General features: G+C 36.9%; 1 protein-coding gene across 1 annotated transcript in view; it reads left to right on the top strand.

The window, feature by feature from the left end:
• SPTLC3 (serine palmitoyltransferase long chain base subunit 3) overlaps window positions 1–18,663 on the top strand; it is a gene marked incomplete at both ends in the record, with an annotated part of 75,950 nt that overhangs the window by 26,042 nt on the left and 31,245 nt on the right. Inside the window, 5 exons of the mRNA XM_079532497.1 lie at window positions 919–1,110; window positions 2,375–2,529; window positions 3,398–3,546; window positions 13,680–13,804; window positions 15,475–15,568. Coding sequence (XP_079388623.1) covers window positions 919–1,110; window positions 2,375–2,529; window positions 3,398–3,546; window positions 13,680–13,804; window positions 15,475–15,568 — 715 coding nt within the window. The remainder of the gene's footprint in view (window positions 1–918; window positions 1,111–2,374; window positions 2,530–3,397; window positions 3,547–13,679; window positions 13,805–15,474; window positions 15,569–18,663) is intronic.

Genomic DNA, 18,663 nt, shown 5'->3' with positions numbered 1-18,663 from the left:
GGGGATGACCTCTATTCAAAAGAATAATCTGATAACCTTGCAAATATAGATTGATCTGAGAAGACTGAAATTGAATAACTTAGCTTCTTTCACTAACAACTGCTGAAGGTTTTGGTATATTTTAACAACCAAATAATTTCATCCACACATCTGTAAGCTTCTGGGTGTCCCTCAGAAGAGGGTAACTAATTCCAGCAGACAAGGGATGCATACATGTCCATGTATATTGCCTCTTTTATTCTAGAGTACCCTTAAAAGTATGGATGAGGTAATTGAAAGTATTTAAAGCCTTTTTTTGGGGGGGAAAAAAAAAAACAACAAACTGAAACAAAAATAAAAGGCTGGGATCACTGCTGTTTTGGATACTTACATCAAGAAGAGCATCATGGTAAAGATGCCCTGTATTAGGCAGGATTTCTTGTGTATGGGATAGCTGCTCTAGTGTGTTACAAAAGACTTCAAGAAGCAGCGTCAGGTTCGATGTGGGTGAGTTTTCAATGCTGCCCTTCCCTTTTTATAGTTGTCTTGCAAAAACAGAATATTGTGGTTTCCATTTAATCACCTTTGAAATAGTTGTCCAATTACACAATAATGCGTTGCTAGTCTTTCATAAGTTTTAAATGTTTCAAAATAGACATGGGAGTGGTAAGTGGAAGACATCTGCAATTGAAGACATTGGTTGGCAGGAGAGAAAATGGAACATGCTTGCAGTGATCAGTACCAAGGGCAGTTTTAGAGATCCTCTTCTTCAAAGATAGGTTGCATTAGTTGATATGGTGAGAGCTCTAAATGCCTCTCTGGATTTGTGCCATAGTAGACAAAAATGTCTTCCTCAAGATCTAAGGTTTTGGTATAAGCTTTGATCAAATAAAATATTATTTTATTTAAATGTTGCAAATTTCTGTTCTGTATTTTCAGAAGAATGGTGTAACAAACGGAACTCCCCACAAAAAAACATTTATTGAGCACTTTGAACAAGCACCAATGTATGTTGCTGTTCTTACGTTTGTGGGTTTTGGAGTGGGCACAATATTTGGTTACCTGCGAGATTTTATGAGAGCCTGGGGACTAGAAAAACGTAACGTTGCACAGGAGAGACAACAACAAAAAGTACGTATGAAAAAGAAGTTATGTACCTCAGTGTCTTAGTTCAATCTATAGAAAAAGAAAACTCAGAAACCCCTTACTGTTAAATACATCATCTCTCCCGATCTCTTTACCCTGATCTTTTTTTGTCCCGTTTGACTTTCTTACCTTGTCTATCGTAGCAATAGGCAGAGCCACATCTTTGTAATTGCTCACTTTCGTTTGTCAAACAGCTGGTCACAAAACATGTGGAAATTGTCCTGGTGCAAAGTGAATGTAGCCTGAATTCTTGTGAGTCCTTGCCTAGAATGTGCATATTCCTAAATGAAACTTGCACCCCAGCAAGTTTAATTGCATTCTGAATTTGTTTAGATTTTTTTATTGTTCCACCTTCCCTGCCCTGTACAGGTTGCACTGTAATTTAAAATAACTTGGCATAGTGAATGGAAAAATGCAAATAGTGTTTCTGTTCCTCTTACATATAAAATTCTCAAAAAAGATTTTCTGTTTTGACTTTTTGAAGATATGTGCATTTTCAAATGAAATATCATAGTGTTATGATATATTTATTTTGGATTTTCCTTTTGAATTCACTTCATGTTTTGACTATTCATGCACTATTTTGCTTTCAGACATGCTGGTCGAATCTCCATACCATCCACCAGGCATAACACTTTTAGTTCATTCTTCAGTCTCCTACATACCATGTCATTTTCTTTCACCAGTTTATTCTATCTAGTGTCTAATATGACTGTATTAGGGTTTCAGATAAATGTCTGTTTTCATTCTGTACCTTCCTGTTAGTTTGTTTTCCAAATTAAAATTCACAGACAGAAACTTACCATCAACCAAACTTGTTGTCTAGCCAACAATGCTGAAACCAGGTACACTGGACTTTAATGTATCAAATATTTACTGAGATACAACCTGTTGTTTATCTCAGGTTTGGAATGTACTCTGCACATAACAAAGTGCCCCATTTGAGAAATGTGGATTATGTAAGTGAAAGTATTGTGACTTCATCTTGACCTTCCCAAAGATTGGATTGGAGAATTATGCCAACTTCTGGACCATATGAAATTTAAATAAATAAATAAATAAATAAATAACCTGTACTTCAAAGAAATTAAAGATAATTTCCAATTGGAATTGTTTGTAGCATAAAATATGTGGTGATTGTAACCTTCTGCATACTAATCCATCAGTTTTTCCTATGTAATGGGAATGGCTTGAGTTCCTTAGCAGACACTTTCCTAGCAACGTAACCCTGTGCATGTTTTCAAACCAGGATTTTGTGCCACTTTATCAAGATTTTGAGAACTTTTACACCAGAAACCTCTATATGAGAATACGTGATAACTGGAATCGTCCAATTTGCAGTGTCCCAGGGCCGCAGTTTGACCTCATGGAACGCGTTACAGATGATTACAACTGGACATTTAGGTGAGTTGGCTGACACTTTTCAGCTTTCAGCTCTGTAAATGTTCATCCTGATATATCTGCAAAGCATGGAAAAAAATGCATCTAGTGTGTCATACCAAGATCCCCAACTAATATATACATCAGCACTTTTTTTTTCCTGAAATCGGTACAGTTCTGATCGTCTATCCCCTTTCTTCTGAACAGTGTTTAGCAATGAAGACTGGAAGGGACTGAACTCTGTAACAAACTAGTTTTGCCTATCTTTATCAGCCTAAGAAAGAACTTCCTGTGCTTCATTTATAACATCTTAGCCAGAATATTACAACATTTGTTATATCCCTTTGGACTAGAATAATAATTTCTTGCATTACATAAATGTGGCTTCTATCTTGCATAATGAGTCTCTGAAAGTGAGTTTTAACCAGTTTAAAACTTGAAAATTTCAGTCTATCATATCTGTTACTGAGTTAAATGGATATGGAAATTCATCATGCAGACAGTGTTTAGGGTGGAGTGTATCACAGTGTTTCCCATGTCATTCACCTCATGTTTATTCTGTGTGTAAGTACAGTAACGCCAGTGGAAGCTGTTGGCGAGCCATTTGAGAAAATAATCTCTCTAAGTTGTACCATAAAAAGTTCTAGGTGTTTTTTTGTTTTTTTTTTTAAATCTACAGAAGTGCCATTTCACCTAATATTGGTATGTTGCCATCTACAGCTCTCCTGCTCATTGTGAGCAGGATGCAATAATTATTAAGATGTTAACATTATAAGGATTGTGAATTCCAAATGGAAGGCTGATGATGGAACAAAATTTGGAAATTTTGTTTGCTTTTGTTTTGAGTGCAAAGAAGGGTCACAGCATTCTTTAAAATTTGCTTTGATTATAGGTTTACAGGAAGAACCATCAAGAATGTAATCAATATGGGTTCTTATAACTACCTCGGCTTCGCAGAAACAGATCCTAACGCTTTGAAAACTGTAACCAAAGAGCTACAAAAATATGGAACAGGAATCTGCAGTACTAGACAAGAAATGGGTGAGTAAACAGCTGGATGGTGACCAAAGTTTCTGTAACTACATGATTTTTCTTACAGATATCTTGAAGAAACTGGATTTTTTTTAGTCATGCTTTAGTCACATTAACAGGTACTTGTTTGAGTGCCAAAAGGGATGATTTATTAATTATCACAGAACAGTATTTTTAAAATGAGAAGGTATTACTGATTTTTGGAAAAGCTAAAATGAGTGGATCATAAAGTGGCCTGGAATTTTTAACTATGAAAGTAACAGGGTTATTTTTCAAAGAGATAAACCAAGACTTGATAATTGTTCTAGAGCAAACTGAATTGCATCTGTCATTGATATATGCCATCTACCACAGAAAGGGTTTCTGACTATGAAGATGAGTTTTCCCATATTTTTTCTATCAATTTTCTAAGAATATATTGTTATGTTTTATGAGACATTATTGGATACAGAGTATAAATTTCCACTATGCCTGTAAAGCAATTCAGGAAGGTTCTGTATCTTAGCATTATCGTTAGTCTGTCATTTCTGGATTTAATGGTTTTAACTTTGTGGGCTGCGTACCTCATGTATCCTCAATCCTGTATTTTTATACAAAACCTTTTACTGAACCAGTATTAAATGTGGGTGTAATCATGCATTTCTAATAGTGCAATCACTATTGCACTCTGCATTCAGAGAAAACTCTTTCCACCCATAGAAATGCAGGATGATGTCTCCTTTGGAGCTTTTTTTAATCTTTCTCGAGAGCTGTCAAAAAAATATATACATATATATATATATATGCAACCTGAATTGTTGTTTTCATTTCATATTTCTCAAAGCAAACATCTTCCTTCCAAATTCTTGTGGGAAATCGTATTTTTATTTTATGACTCATTTCCAGACAATAATAGTAATAACAATGATGATAATAATGGAAACTTTGTAAACTACTTATCTTGTCATCATGGTTTGATTTGCCAGTAAAATATTGGCAGTGAGACCACACCAAGTGGTTTATAGATTGACCTACTATCTTTCCATTAGGTGACCCATGTGGTGGCATTATACTGTTTAACATGAATTGCATGCTTAAAAGTTGTACTGTTACTAGTCATCTAAGGTATGTTTCCCTGTGTCTTTTTTACTTGAGTTCTAGTTTATCTGAGAATATTTTGGGTTCGTTTGAGTACTTCAAAGAATATGTCTGGTGTTTCCTTTCTTTATCATTTGGATGTGGAACACTTTCATGACTTTTGACTTACTCTCAAAAAAAAAAAAAGCTTATAAGATCATCAAGTCCAACCATTCACCTAACACTACAAGTCCACTGCTAAGCCATGTCCCTGAGCACCAGATCCACAATCTCTTAAGTGTTTCCACTTTTATCCATCTAACTCCACAATGTATGGATTTCTAGGTCTTTATCTGTACTCCTGTGCAATACTCCTGAAGTTATCTTGAAACAGTCAGCAAAGTTTTACTTTCATACTCAAGTGTGTTCACAAACAGTCCCGTGATCTTCACTCTGACTACTCACAGGGCAGGAATGGGCTATGAACAAGTATATCTCTAGGCAGGTCAGCACCCACATAACTGAAATGTGGCTTTTTTTTTTACATGAGGGACATATTGCAGTTGATATCAAAGTACGTGAAATAAAAGAGATAGCTTAATTTTTTTTGTCTCAGCACAACTTCATCATGCATAATTTACTGTACAGCATAAAGTCTTTTAGAGAATGAATGTCAGAGAGCAGCTAGGATGGAAGGATTTATTAAAATAGGGAAATAATGTTAAGACCTGGCTTAGGTCACATGGAGAAGCAGTCATAGCATTTTCTCCTAGGCAGCTAGCAGAGGCTCTGTGCCTGAATGGCTGGTGGATAGAGAAAAGTTCCTCCACAGACCAATTCTGCGGAGTGGTTACTTCACTGACCGTGGCTCTGCTGCAGCCTGTTTGCATCTAAGTAAGAACATTAAGTCTTACGAAGAGTGGCTGAGGAAGCTGGGATTGTTCAGTCTGGAGAAGAGGAGGCTCAGGGGAGACCTCATTGCACTCTACAACTTCCTGAAGGGAGGTGGTGGTGAAGAGGGATTTGGCCTCTTCTCCCAGGCAATGAGCAGGACACGGGGCAATGGCCGCAAGTTGTATCAGAGGAGGTTTAGATTAGACATAGGAAGAACTATTTCTCTCAGAGTGGTCAGGCACTGGAATGGCTGCCCAGAGAGGTGGTGGAGTCGCCATCCCTGGTAGTGTTCACGAGGCGTCCAGACGACGTGCTGCGTGATGTGGTTTAGTACTTGTGGTGGCAATGGTGATGAGGAGTGATGAGGACTGTTGGACTAGATGATCTTATAGGTCGTTTCCAACCTTGTGATTCTATGATTCTATGATTATAAGCATCTGAAGGAAAATACTTCTCTGTAGTGTGGATATCCTCTGTTATTTTCTCTTTTTCCCACTTATGGCACTATAGGTCTGTTATGGATCACACTCAAGCAGACTGGAAAAATTCTATTTGCTTTGTTTTGGTTGTTTGCTTTTTAATTGCTTTAATTATTATTTGCCATCTTCATTTTAGTAAAATAGAATAGAATGGCTTTGTTCCCAGGCAGATAACATTTCAAAGCTTTAACTAAGCTGATAACAACAACTAAGTGGTGTGAGTTATGAATGCAGTGAGTTATAAGAGTTTGAAAGAATATGTGATGGTAAACCTGTCCTTTGGGCCTTCTGCCAAAACTGCGCAGACTATGGAGTGGATATTAAATGCTGCCATGTCAGGATGTTGTTGCAGTAGTTTGCTCTTAGAATAAGTTGATATGAAAGTTTTAACATAGTTGTTTATATATTCACAAAACACTTTCATTAAAGAAATTGAGTGAAACTAAACCTTAATAAATGTAGAACAGTTATCTCACGTTCTCAGAAAAGTAACTGAAGACGGTGTATAAACATAGCTCGGAACAGTGAGAGCTGTTCATGCTTTCTATAAAATTATTATGCACGTGTCAGTTGAATGCAATTAAACACAGAAGCGTAAGAACTTGGTAGCAATTGTGGCTGGTCTTTCTAGATTTGTACTTCATAAAAAATTTCAGGACTTTTCTCACCATTTTTAGTTCTTTTTTCTAATTATAACAATAATAAATCACTTTCCTAGTATAACAGTATCATTTAAGACACATTCCTGAGGCTTTTCTGGGACTTTCGATCTGGAAGAAAAATATTTTTCATTTTTAAGTCCAAGATAACTGTTATCCCTTAGGAGCAAGGTCTTAGGGTTATAAGTGATAGTTCCGTGAAAGCATTAGCTTGTTGTTTAGTGGTCAAAAAGCAAATCAAATACTGGAAATGATTAGGAAGTGAACCAAAAGTTAACCATAGAATCTCAGTATGCTGCTGTATAAAGACGTGGTTTGCTGTCATCTTAAGTACTTGGCACAGTTCTGGTCAAAAGCACTCAGCAGAATTGGATTGTGTCAGAGAAGGGCAACAGGGATCATCAAAAGTCTCAACTTCTGGGTAAAGAACTACTGAACTTGCTGTCTTCAGCTGGCAGAAATATCAGGCGTCTGGCTTGGAAAGAGCCAATGGGGGAAAACTATACAAGTCTTCAAAATGATGTGTGGCTTGGAAGAGTGGCTTGAGTTGGCTGTTAGTTGTCTCTTCCCCTACGAGATCTACAGGGCATTGTGTAAAGTTGGTAGAAGGTTCCAAGTAAATACAGGAGGCAGCTCTTCACACAGGAGGATTGCAGAACCTTTCATGTGGTGCAGGGCATCTAAAGATAGTTGTTGAGCACTATTTTACTTAATTAGATTACTATTAATCTGTGTTACTGCTAATATGACTATGGCCATTACTGTATAATCATTAACATTGGACTTGTGCACTAGCAAATCTTCATAGAAATTTGATTTGAATGAAGAATGTGTGCACATTCATGTTTCTATAAAGTTAGACATTACTTATGGTAAGGATAGAGTGTAAGGAACTTATGAAGCAATGTTCATAAGCAGTATTCATAACCTGGCTGTTTTCAGTGTTTCCGACGACACTCTGAGTAAGAAGAGATGAAGCGAAGAGTCTTAAGAGATCAACAAGAAACCATAGCACATTTGCTTGGAGCATGCCTTCTAAGAGCAGTAGCTTGAGTGAATATTTTAAAGTGATTGTTTGCAGATGGCAAAAATGCTGACATCATAGTGTGCTTAGAGATGAAAGACTTTTCAGTTCTGCATGGTACATGTGATGGAAGTACTCCCTGAGAGATTTTGATAGTGAAAATTTGAGCGCAAATAGGATCATTTGGGAAAGTTCAAAGCAGATGGAGATGTAGAATGAGGACTTTCTTGGTCAGAGGTACAGGCTAGGAGGAATAATAAAAAGCATTTGAGTACCATGGTAAGAGCATTATGACCACAGCAAGGTTAAACTTAGCAAAGCCAGAACAAAATATGCTGTATTAACTGTCCGAGGTATCAAGTGAGGATAAAGAGAGATGTGCACCAACTGTGTCTGACAAAACTGACCATGGGTGTAATTTAAATTTAAAAAAAAAGGTTTTTTTTCATTGCAGTCTCTCTTATGAAAAACTCATTTGACTATTTAATTTGACTAGTTCATTAGACTGATTTAGATAGGACAAAAGCAGATCATTTTGTTTCCCACTTTTACAGGTATAAAAATTGTCTGAGACAGTTTTTGGCAGTTGGATTTATGGAAATGGAAACTACCTATTCAAGTAACTCAGAACATCCGGGGTAATTTCATGCAAGCTAGCAGGAAAAAAAAAAACACAACACGTCTATACTCTATTTTATTTATTTTAATCCTCTTGTCAAATTAATGAAGAAGTACCTAAATAAATTTGAAATAGCGCGTATTCCTTCTATATAAATATGAAATCTTTTTCTTCCAAGCAAATCGGAGCATTTTTATGGCTAGCATGGGAGTTGGCCGCTGCTGGATACAGGCTGACAAGCCTTTTCTCTAAGCACATTGTATCATTCTTATGTTTATAGTCAGCCTTTTCTAAGGAATGTAACATAAAATTAGCAAGGGAGAATTATGGAAATATATGCAAAATGCTTTTTATTTCTTATTAAAAAAAAATATTTAATGCCCATTTTGCCAATTACAGAAGATAATACAATTTATGGGTTTTGCTGTTCTTGTTTTTTTTTTTTTGTTTCGTTTTGTTTTGTTTTTTTAAATGAAATAAAGCAGATTATTACGCCTTAAATGCTCCCAGACTTAGCACCAGGGCGGTGACAGGGATGCTGTATGAGAGCTAGTAGTTCCAGTGCTCTATTTATCTTAGCACACCATTATTCCTTATGGAGATTACATAAATGAGTAACAGGAGCAAGCATATCATTAGTGCTATTTAAGCAACCAGGCAGGATTCCTGCCCTTTTGAAATCCTTCTCCTGTCATTATGTCTTGGACCAAACGACAAGATGGAGCCTGCACAGAACACTTGCAGAATGATTCATTCTGAAGAGCATGGTTGGGAACTTATCTTTTAATGCCTACCTTGAACTGATTGTATAATTTTTTGTTTTCTGAGGATTTTTGTTATTTGATTATATGATTGTTAAAAAGCAAATATGAAAATGAGCCAACAATTAAATTGCAAAAGTAACTTCATCCTCTTCATATCCTTCTGTTAGGTTTTAAGGCCCAATATTCTAGCAGCAGATTAGAGAAGATAAAAAATAGTAATTTGTCTTTCCATTCTTTTAGATCAGTTTGTAGCTTTAATGAGGGCAAGGGCCATTTTAAACTCAGCACTGAACAAATAACTAAATGGTTCATTTTTCAGTTTAGAGAAACTGATAAAGAATTAAAGTTCCTGTAAGTTTCTAAATGAGAGCTTAAGGAAAAAAAAATAGTTGCATAAACAAGAATTGTGTATGTCTATTTTGCAAACTTGGCTTTCTGATAGGGCAGAGCATACATCAGGAAGCAGTTAATGAGAGGAATTTTCCTTCTTGCCGTCTTCTGCTAACATTGTTTTCCCTTTTTAGCCTAGGCTCTCACAAATAACTAATCCAGTTTATGATCAAAAACCTCCAAACAGCTCAACTTCTGACAGATTAAATGAGGTGTCAGGAGTAAACAGAGGTTGTGTGGTCTGTATAAAACATGAAAGATCTCAAATGTATACATGCTAACTTACCAATATATTCCAAATTCTCTATACACATACAGATATCTAAACGCTTATAATCATATAACCTTAAAGGTCATTTAGTCCAACTGCCCTGCAATGATCAGAAATACCTACAGCTCAATCAGGTTGCTCAGAGCCCTGTCCAACCTGACCTTGGATGTCTTGAGGGATGGGGTATCATCTACCACCTCTCTGGGCAACCTGTTCCAGTGTCTCCCAACCCTTTCTGTAATAAAAACTTCTTCCTTATGTCCAATCTAAATCTCCCTGCTTTTAGTTTGAAACCATTTCCCCTTGTCCTATCCCAAAAGACACTGCTGAACAGTCTGTCCCCTTCTTTTGTATACTCCCCTTAAGATGCTGCTATCCGTGTCTTGATGTTATCAAGGCTTGAATTCAGCTGTAAATTTTAGCTGTGTAGTTTTAAAAAGGGAACAAAATCAAACAAAACTGGACAATCCAAACTAAACTGGAAGTTTTGTAAAAATCCATCTATTTTTTTCTGAGAATCAGTAAATAACATGGGTATGTTATTAAATCTGTGATAGCTGAAGTATTTTTTTCTTTGAAAGTCCTGTCAGCAGATGGCAACATTTAGAAAGCATGAACATTTCCTTTATTCAAATGCTCCTCAAAACCCACTTGTTTACAGGCTCTTTTACGCACATGCAGTGTTAAATGAGGCATCTGGATAACATTACTGTGTGATTCTCTTCCTCTTTTTGATCACTTGTATCACCATACAAGTTTAGGCTTCGCTGCTCTTGCAGACTCAGTGGGACTGTGATACCATCTGGATCATCCATTCTTGTAGAGTGACATGAAAAAGCAGTACAGTTTCTACATCATTTCTTTCTTCATCCTTCTAATAATCACTCATTTAATATTCCTTTCTAAAAGTGTGTATGTGTCTCAGTAGTATTATCTCTGACAAACATCTTAATAGAGTTGGTGACCTTAAGTTTCCACTTGGGCAGGGATCTTCAGGTGACTTTACTTTGTTCCACACCCAGTTAAAAGTACCTCTGACAAACCATCACTTGCTCAGAGTGATGGTTCTTACTCACATTGGCAAGTTGCATCAAGATCACCAGTTGTTGTGGAAGTGACTTTTACAAAAATCAGTTATTTTTCTTTCAGTTGTTTGTTGTTTCTATCAGTTTACTCATCTAGCTTTGGTTTTGCTTGAAGCAAACAGGTATTTTCCTTTATTCCCTTTCAAAATTTAAAATTAAAAACTGCACTAAAAGACACTGTTGCCAATGTGTAGTAGACTGACAAGACTCGCAGTCCAAGGATGTGACTAAGTCTATGAAAGTCTGCCACGACAAAGATTACTTCGTGTTCCCTGTCCCCAAAATGCAGCTGAGGAAGGAAACTGGGTCAGCATTTGTTAAGGAGGGGATTTATTATTTGCTATTCCTTTTTTTCCCACCAGTAGAAAGTTTTGTGATGTAACTGCGGTTTATACCTTGCCTACAGAGTGATCCATGTTGGAGAAATCTTCTGATGAAGTTAAATAATCAAAACACTTTAAATAAATACCCATTTTACTGTAAAGCTGAGAAAATCAAGCTGGTGTGCTTTATCAATTCTACTCTTCCTAATATATGTGGTACTGTCATATATCAGTGTATATATCAGTGTAACAGGTATGTATCAGTACTGTCAGTACTGATGTGTATCATATTGCTCCTATGACACCTCACCTACCATATTGCCATTATAATTCAAGTAATTCAACCTTCGGGGTGATATTGCAAATACTTGTTGTTCAAGTTTTGGTTTTGCAAAACAAGTCCCTATTGATTCCAATTTTCAGTCGAGTATTTATAAGCAGTAGTGATATGCATCTTCATCCATGTTCACTGTTAGGATTAGTAGATAAGAAAGAATAGGTTACTTTCAGAGATCTGATTCTTCATCATCATCAAGTCACTTGAAAAGGATCAAAAGTGTGGTTTTCCTATCTAATAGATGCTTGAAGAGAATAATTTATCATGAGTCAGGCTCTCCTTATTTGCAAAAACAGAAAACCTACATTGCAATCCCAAAATGCAATTTAACTAACTCCACCCCAGCAGTGTAAGATTTACTCCTGGAAGAGTCAGGGACAATGTTCTCATGCTATAAAATCACTGCCTTGCAAAGCAACTGATGGTTTTTTTCCTCATGCTTTCACAAACCTAATTCAGTCTGTCACAATAATGTGATTGGCTTCAAGCTTTCTTTTCAGACTACATCTTCTCTGTGTGTGACCATAGTGATAAAATGATATCTACAAGGAGCGCTACGGCACTTGACTAGAAATCTCAGATATCAGTGACTGCTGTAACCAAGCTCAAGACTGAAAAAAAAAAAAACAACCCAAAAAAAACCAACACAGAGATAACTGTGGAAATATACCAAGACCTATTGGGCTTACAAGTCAAAAGAAAGAGCCTTACACATACGATTTTGACCTGTCCAGCTGGCAGCTCAATCTGAAATACTGTTTTTGTATTTCATGGAGCTGAACTGCTAAGCTGTGTGCATGGCTAGCACATATCTATGTGCATCTTGGGATCTACAAATGCAAAAAAGTAGCTGCCCTACAAGGCTTTCATGTGCAGTCTACTCACATCTACTGGAGATTCAACTTATTTAATTAATATAATATAAAATAGTTCCATATAAAAGAACTAACAAAAGAACTACCTCACTGCAACAGCTGAGTTAGTGCTGCTGCTGAAACTGTATTGTCATTTTGATTTCTTTTTATTTTTAATGAGCTTACCTCCACGGTAAGGATAAGATCATCTTCCTGACTCAGAAATATTGTCGGGACACTCTAGCCAAACTTCTGCTTTCTTCCATTTTTCTGTCCTTTGCCTATCACAGTAAATACTGAATTTCTGTTCCAGTTAATTGTAATCCACTTTGCCTATATTACTGTGACATCAATTTGTGCAACTCAAGTAAGGCATGAGGTTAACTTTGATTTTTTTCTTCTTTTCTCTGCTTGGAGCCTTATTCATAGGGAAAATACTGCTAGAATCCACAGCCTACTCTTTTCTTCCCCACAGATCATCTTGTAAGAATTCCCTCAGCCTTGGTACCACAATGCACAGTCAGGAAAACAAAAACGAGAGTTGGCAAATTGAGATGATTTATTACTGTTCAAAGTTATTTGTCATCTCTTAACACTACTCTTTTGTTTATCCTCTTTTGTATTTTGTTATCCTCTTTTGAGAGTTAGTGAACAAAGATATTGCTTTTGTTGTTCATCTGGACAACCTTATTTGTTTGGAGACTCCTGACAGTAACATTAGACAAATTACTTCCAGTAAGGAAGAGTCTTAGTGTAGCCTTGGCACTTAAGTTTGGCCGATGCGAGGGAGGAAGGAACATAGTTACTGGTGTTGGAGCTTACCTTAACTTCTATTATCCATAGTCTAACAGGATGGAAAAAGCTTCCATTTGTCAGTCCGTAAAATATCATAATTAAGGATTTCGTACTCATAGATACAGACATTCAGAAGAAAAACTGAAGAACTTTGTTGTTGTCATCTGCTTTCTCATTCAGAAAGAACTAAAAAGTGCCTAAAATGTTTGTCCTACACATAAAAAGGTGGTCTCATTCCTCACCAGGGTAGTACTAGCAAGGGGAGAAGCAACAAATGACTCTTCTGGATAATCTACATTAAAAGTTGTTGCTGTGGGAAACAAACTTTTTTTTCCCAAAGCAACTGCTATCTTAACAGCAACAGTATTTGCTAGCATTACTTATAGCTGATTTGCATCCTTCCTTTTTCTTGTTTTATCCCACACATACAGGATACTAGATACAAATGGAAAAACTTCAATAGAACTAAAAAAAAAAAAAAAAAGCAATTGGCTTAATGACAGATTGCCTGATTCATGCTTTTGAATGTTTTGTGTCCTTAGAAGTAATAATTTTCACAATCTGATGAGATTGCCTGTGTTTGTTTCTGCAGGGACCCTAGACAAGCATGTAGAACTAGAGAATCTTGTGGCCAAATTCCTAGGTGTGGAAGATGCTATGGTGTTTGGCATGGGATTTGCAACAAATTCAATGAATATTCCAGCACTTGTTGGAAAGGTGAGTACTTCCTGATGAAACACACAAAACTATTGTTTAATTGTTTTAACAACTGCTGTAGTATTCTGGGCTTGTATTAAATGGAAAGGCTCAACTGAAGAAAAAAGCTTGGTATCAGAAAGGCAAAACAGCTTTCAGCATTTCTGATGAATGGATCTCTGGCCAGCCCTTGCAAAGAAAGCTGGTGGCAAATGCAAGTCTAAAGATGAGGCCATGTGACAAAAGTTTGGTTCTTGTTTGATTCTGAAGGAATCTTATCTCTAATTTGGAGTACCATTGGAGTACCACGATGCAAAGACATGGAAATGTATAATTCCATTCATCACAGCTCCTGACGCAACTTGTTCATATACCATGATGTTGGCTGGGAAAATTGTTCTCTCCTATTCAGGCAAATGCGAAGCATTATTTCCCCTTTGATGGAGATGGAATGAATTCACCACATGATGTGTGTTCAAGATTTCTTCCAAAAAACCTAGCTAGAGGTGAAGTCATTTCCTCACTATTGAGAAAGAATCCAGCTTTTATAAGCGATTTCTAACGTACTTGTACGCAGTGATTGGGCTGGAGAAAATGTTCAGCCAATGAGGATATGAACTTCAATCTACTGTGGTGCTGGAAAAGTAGTCCAGTAATGTCCAAAGAAACAGTTAAAAACTAATAGAGGTAAATTTATGAAATCGCAGACATGCACAGCAGCCTAAAATAATTTTCTCTCGCTTAGCTCTAAAAAGTTTATCCCTTAGTTAGCTGGCCTCGTGTGGAGATGCAGGCCTTTGTCAGAGGTGGGATATTTAGGTACAAGTGACATGAAGTTATTACTGTATTGTGTAGAATATAATTAGTATATTCTAATATTACATGTTATTATATGGTGTTATGTATTGCAGATATTGTGTAGTTGTCCTATATTTGCGAGATTTATTCCTAAATTTTCCTTATAGTTAAATCTGGTAGCTATATTGTCTTGTCAAGATGCACATGTCTAACTCTTACTGTTATATCAGTCTTTAAGCAGAATTGTGTGGATACCTCCAATCCTAGGCACAATCCATGTTTCCTAAATAATATTTATTTAGCTAATATTGTGTTGTCCTTGTACTGGATAGTGAAGCGTCACAGCATAATATATACAATAGAAGACAGAGCTAAATTAGGGCTCCAGCTTGAATTCAACTGAGAATCTTGTCTCTCATTGATACAGCATACTAAATTATTTTTTCTGCATTTTTTTTATTCTATAAAGAAGGTTTTCAACTGAGTTCATTGGTGAAACATACACTGCAGATAAATTGTATATGAATTTACCAGAGAAAGAGTAAGATTGTGTCTATTGCCTTGGCTCTACTTAAATCTTAATGGCAGCCTCAATCCATCCTGATCTTATTTCAATTATCAAACTGCAGATGTTAGTCCGGTTTCAGTATCAGTTCCTCCTTATGTTAATCTCATGCACTTTCTGAGAATGTCTGAGAATCTGAATTTTGTTTCTGCCTGTCTTTCTAGTAGTTCTTTCAGAAATTCCAATTCACGTGTAACATTATTTCAATGCTATATGCATGTATGTATTTATGTATATACAGACATAACTGTATGTTGAAACACTCACATACACACTTGCAAACAGCTTCCCACTTCATGCAAATGCTTTTTGTACTTCTTCTCCACAGGGTTGCCTCATTCTAAGTGATGAATTGAACCACACTTCTCTCGTTCTTGGTGCGAGGCTTTCAGGTGCTACTATTAGAATCTTCAAGCATAATAGTGAGTATTGAAGTTAGAAATGGTTTGAGATGTGAACGTCTGTCTCTAAGGCAGGAGCACTTCCTTTTAGTGCATGCTTTTCTTTCAATTCCCAGATCAAGTTTTTATCCAGGCACAAGGATTAACTGTTCAACACTGAGTGATCTCAGATGGGGGAGAAATTGGCAGTGTGAGATTGCATTTGCTGTTGTGCAAGGTCTGGATTATCAGGTTGGACCTTCATTTTTGAAGGTGTTCAGAGAAAGGCAACAAAGCTGGTGAGGGTCTGTTGCACAAGCCTTGTAAGGAGTGGCTGAGAGAGCTGGGATTGTTCAGACTGCAGAAGAGGAGGCTCAGGATTGACCTTATCGCTTCCCAAAAATGCCTGAGGGGAGATTGTAGTGAGGGGGGGGTCAGCTTCTTCTGCCGTGTAACTAGCAGTGCAAGTAGATGGAAGGGCCTCAAGTTGTGCCAGGGAAGATGCTGGTTGGACATCAGGAGATATTTCTCCAAGAGAGTGGTCAGGCACTGGAATGGGCTGCCCGAGGGAGGTGGTGGAGTCACCAACCCTGGAGAGGTTCGAGAAACATTTAGATATTGTACTGAGAGACATCATTTAGTGGGAAATACTGGTGATAAGTGGATGGTTGAACTGAATGAACTTTCAAACCTTGGAGATTCTATGAAATCTGAAGTCTTAACCTCCTTGCTGTCTTTTTTGACATGCTGAATGACCGTGTGCTGCTGAAAAGGTTTTGTTATTGTCACCGTAGCAAAACAGTACAAATATACTTAGAAAAATATGATCTACATTTCCTGCCTCTGTTTCTAGAAGAGTCACATTAACATGGTGTACCTTTGAAACTGTGTCTCCAAATTCCAGGTGGGGAAATACCAAAGTCAGATGATTACTTTAAGATAACCATCCCAAATAATCTTTGAGGTATGATTTTAGTATAGAAATCATACTAATGCCAAACATTAACTTTGCAATCATGTAATTATCTTCTAAAATGCTCATGGTTTTTAACTTTTATTTAGCTAATGATGCTGTGGTCACAGTCAGAGGCATTGTGATTGGCTTCGATGACAAGAGTTTGTTCTCTTCCTTTATTCTACTTTGCAAATTTCCTATTTATCACCACTGCAGCCACCAGGCAGTGATTGCAACAGAGATTAAGAAGTTAGAGAATGGTGAGGAATGCTAAAAGAGCTCTGACTACCTTTATTAATAACTAATACGGTCCCTTCTATTATTGTGTTGTGTTCAGCCCTGAGGTGAGCAAAAATGAATTATGCATATGCTGTAACAGGCCTAAGGATCTCTTGAAATGAAAGACACACTATAATTATAATATAAGATGGTGTTGCAATTAATATCTATTCATAATTTGGACAAGCAATATTTTTTGAAGATCACGTAAGAGTTAATGATCATGTGAACCAGAATGTTTTTACAGAAGTAATTATTCATAGATTAGATAGTAAGATGCCCCAACTTGGTCCCCTTCCATGTAGATACTCTAGGCATGGCTGCAGTACTAGCCTACTCCCAACTAGAATCCCCTGCACTTTGTGAAAGAGAACCAGAATATCCTTCAGATCATCTTGTCCACATTTTTAAGCACAAATCAAATCATACAATCCATTTCAGGTACAGCTGTCACCTGCCATCATCAGCAAAGGGGAAATTTTGTTTAATAGCTTTTAAAATCATGCGCAGAAATACATTTATGTGCCTTTTGCTTTGGGGAAAAGAGTTTGTGTATTGGGGAATGATTGCAGTGGAAATGATAATGCGGCTATCTTTGTAGGATGCTCAGTTTCACCTGAAATGAAGTATACAGCATTGCTCTCTCTGGATTCATCCAAGAGTAGTATAATACAAGTATAGGAAATGAATTAAGGGGACACATAACCTAAACTTCCAGCTTGTGTTGGGGGTTTCTTTTCAGTTAGGTAGGTGCTCATTTGTTTTGCTAGATCAGTTGTGTTTCTTATCATCCCAGATGATTCATCTCACCTCTGTCTATATAAAGGTGTCCAAAATGTCAGTCAGTGTTAGTATTGTCACTGCCATGCTTACAAACAAGGGAATTAAGCCATTATGCACGTCGTATTACTTGATGTGAAAGAAAGGTTCCTTTGCACCTAAAGTTAACACTTGAAGAACACTAGGAAATGTTAATTTCAGCATTAGGTAGTCAAATGTTTTGCCTTTTCAAGATCATTCTCTGCATTGTCATAGAAAAATTCGATACCCTCCACCTCCCCCCTTTCCATGGAGTGGGGATTTATGTGTGTTGTTTCACATAGAAAAGTCAATGATCCTTTAAAGAGTTTGGCTCTTGGCATCAACTGGACAACGTTAGTGTGCCAAAGGCTTTGCTAGGGCTCTTTGTTGAGAGGCTGGAACAATTTTCCTGCAAAGTGCAGAAGAGTAAATCTGAATCCTATTCCGAAAAGGATTAGTGCTTAATAGGCTTTTCGTTCTCATTCCTAAATGCAGAGCCAAGTTCATCCACTGCCATGAGTTGGCTCATCTCCTTTAAAGCTGTGTCAAGTCACACTAATACTGTCAGACCTAGGATTGCCCTACACTAAAGAAAACAAAGGATTCCAGGCAGTAGCACCACTGTTGTGATACATACCTTCTATGTAGGAGAGTCGAAGTATAAATTCAAATCAGGCAGCAGATTATGAAATCACCTTTTTGCTATTAGATTCCATCTTGGGGAAGCAGACTCTTTACACATTCCTTGTGGCTTACATCAGCCTCTTTTAAAACTGCCTAGAACATACATGGTTTGGCTTTGACTTCCTTAGTTATGTACGTATAGAAAAGGCACTGGAAGAAGAGTGAGGTGTGAATGTTTCGTGCAGTTACTGTAAATGATTATCAAAATGAGGATGAATAATTATGTAGCAATTTAGCAAAGCAATGGCATATTTTCTGAAGCAGCTACTTGAATATAGTACAAATGAAAGGTGTGTGCCAGTAACTTCCCTTTCTGTGGTGTTTTCTCGACACTGTAAATCTCTCCACTCCATTTTCCAACCTGTTAAAGAAAAATTATTTTCAAAAACATAATAGGAAACTGTGTTCTATGGAAAAA

This window comes from Tetrao urogallus, assembly GCF_951394365.1.
Source record: "Tetrao urogallus genome assembly, chromosome: 2".
Taxonomy (NCBI): Eukaryota; Metazoa; Chordata; class Aves; order Galliformes; family Phasianidae; genus Tetrao; species Tetrao urogallus.
This window is presented reverse-complemented; position numbering and strand designations above follow the sequence as displayed.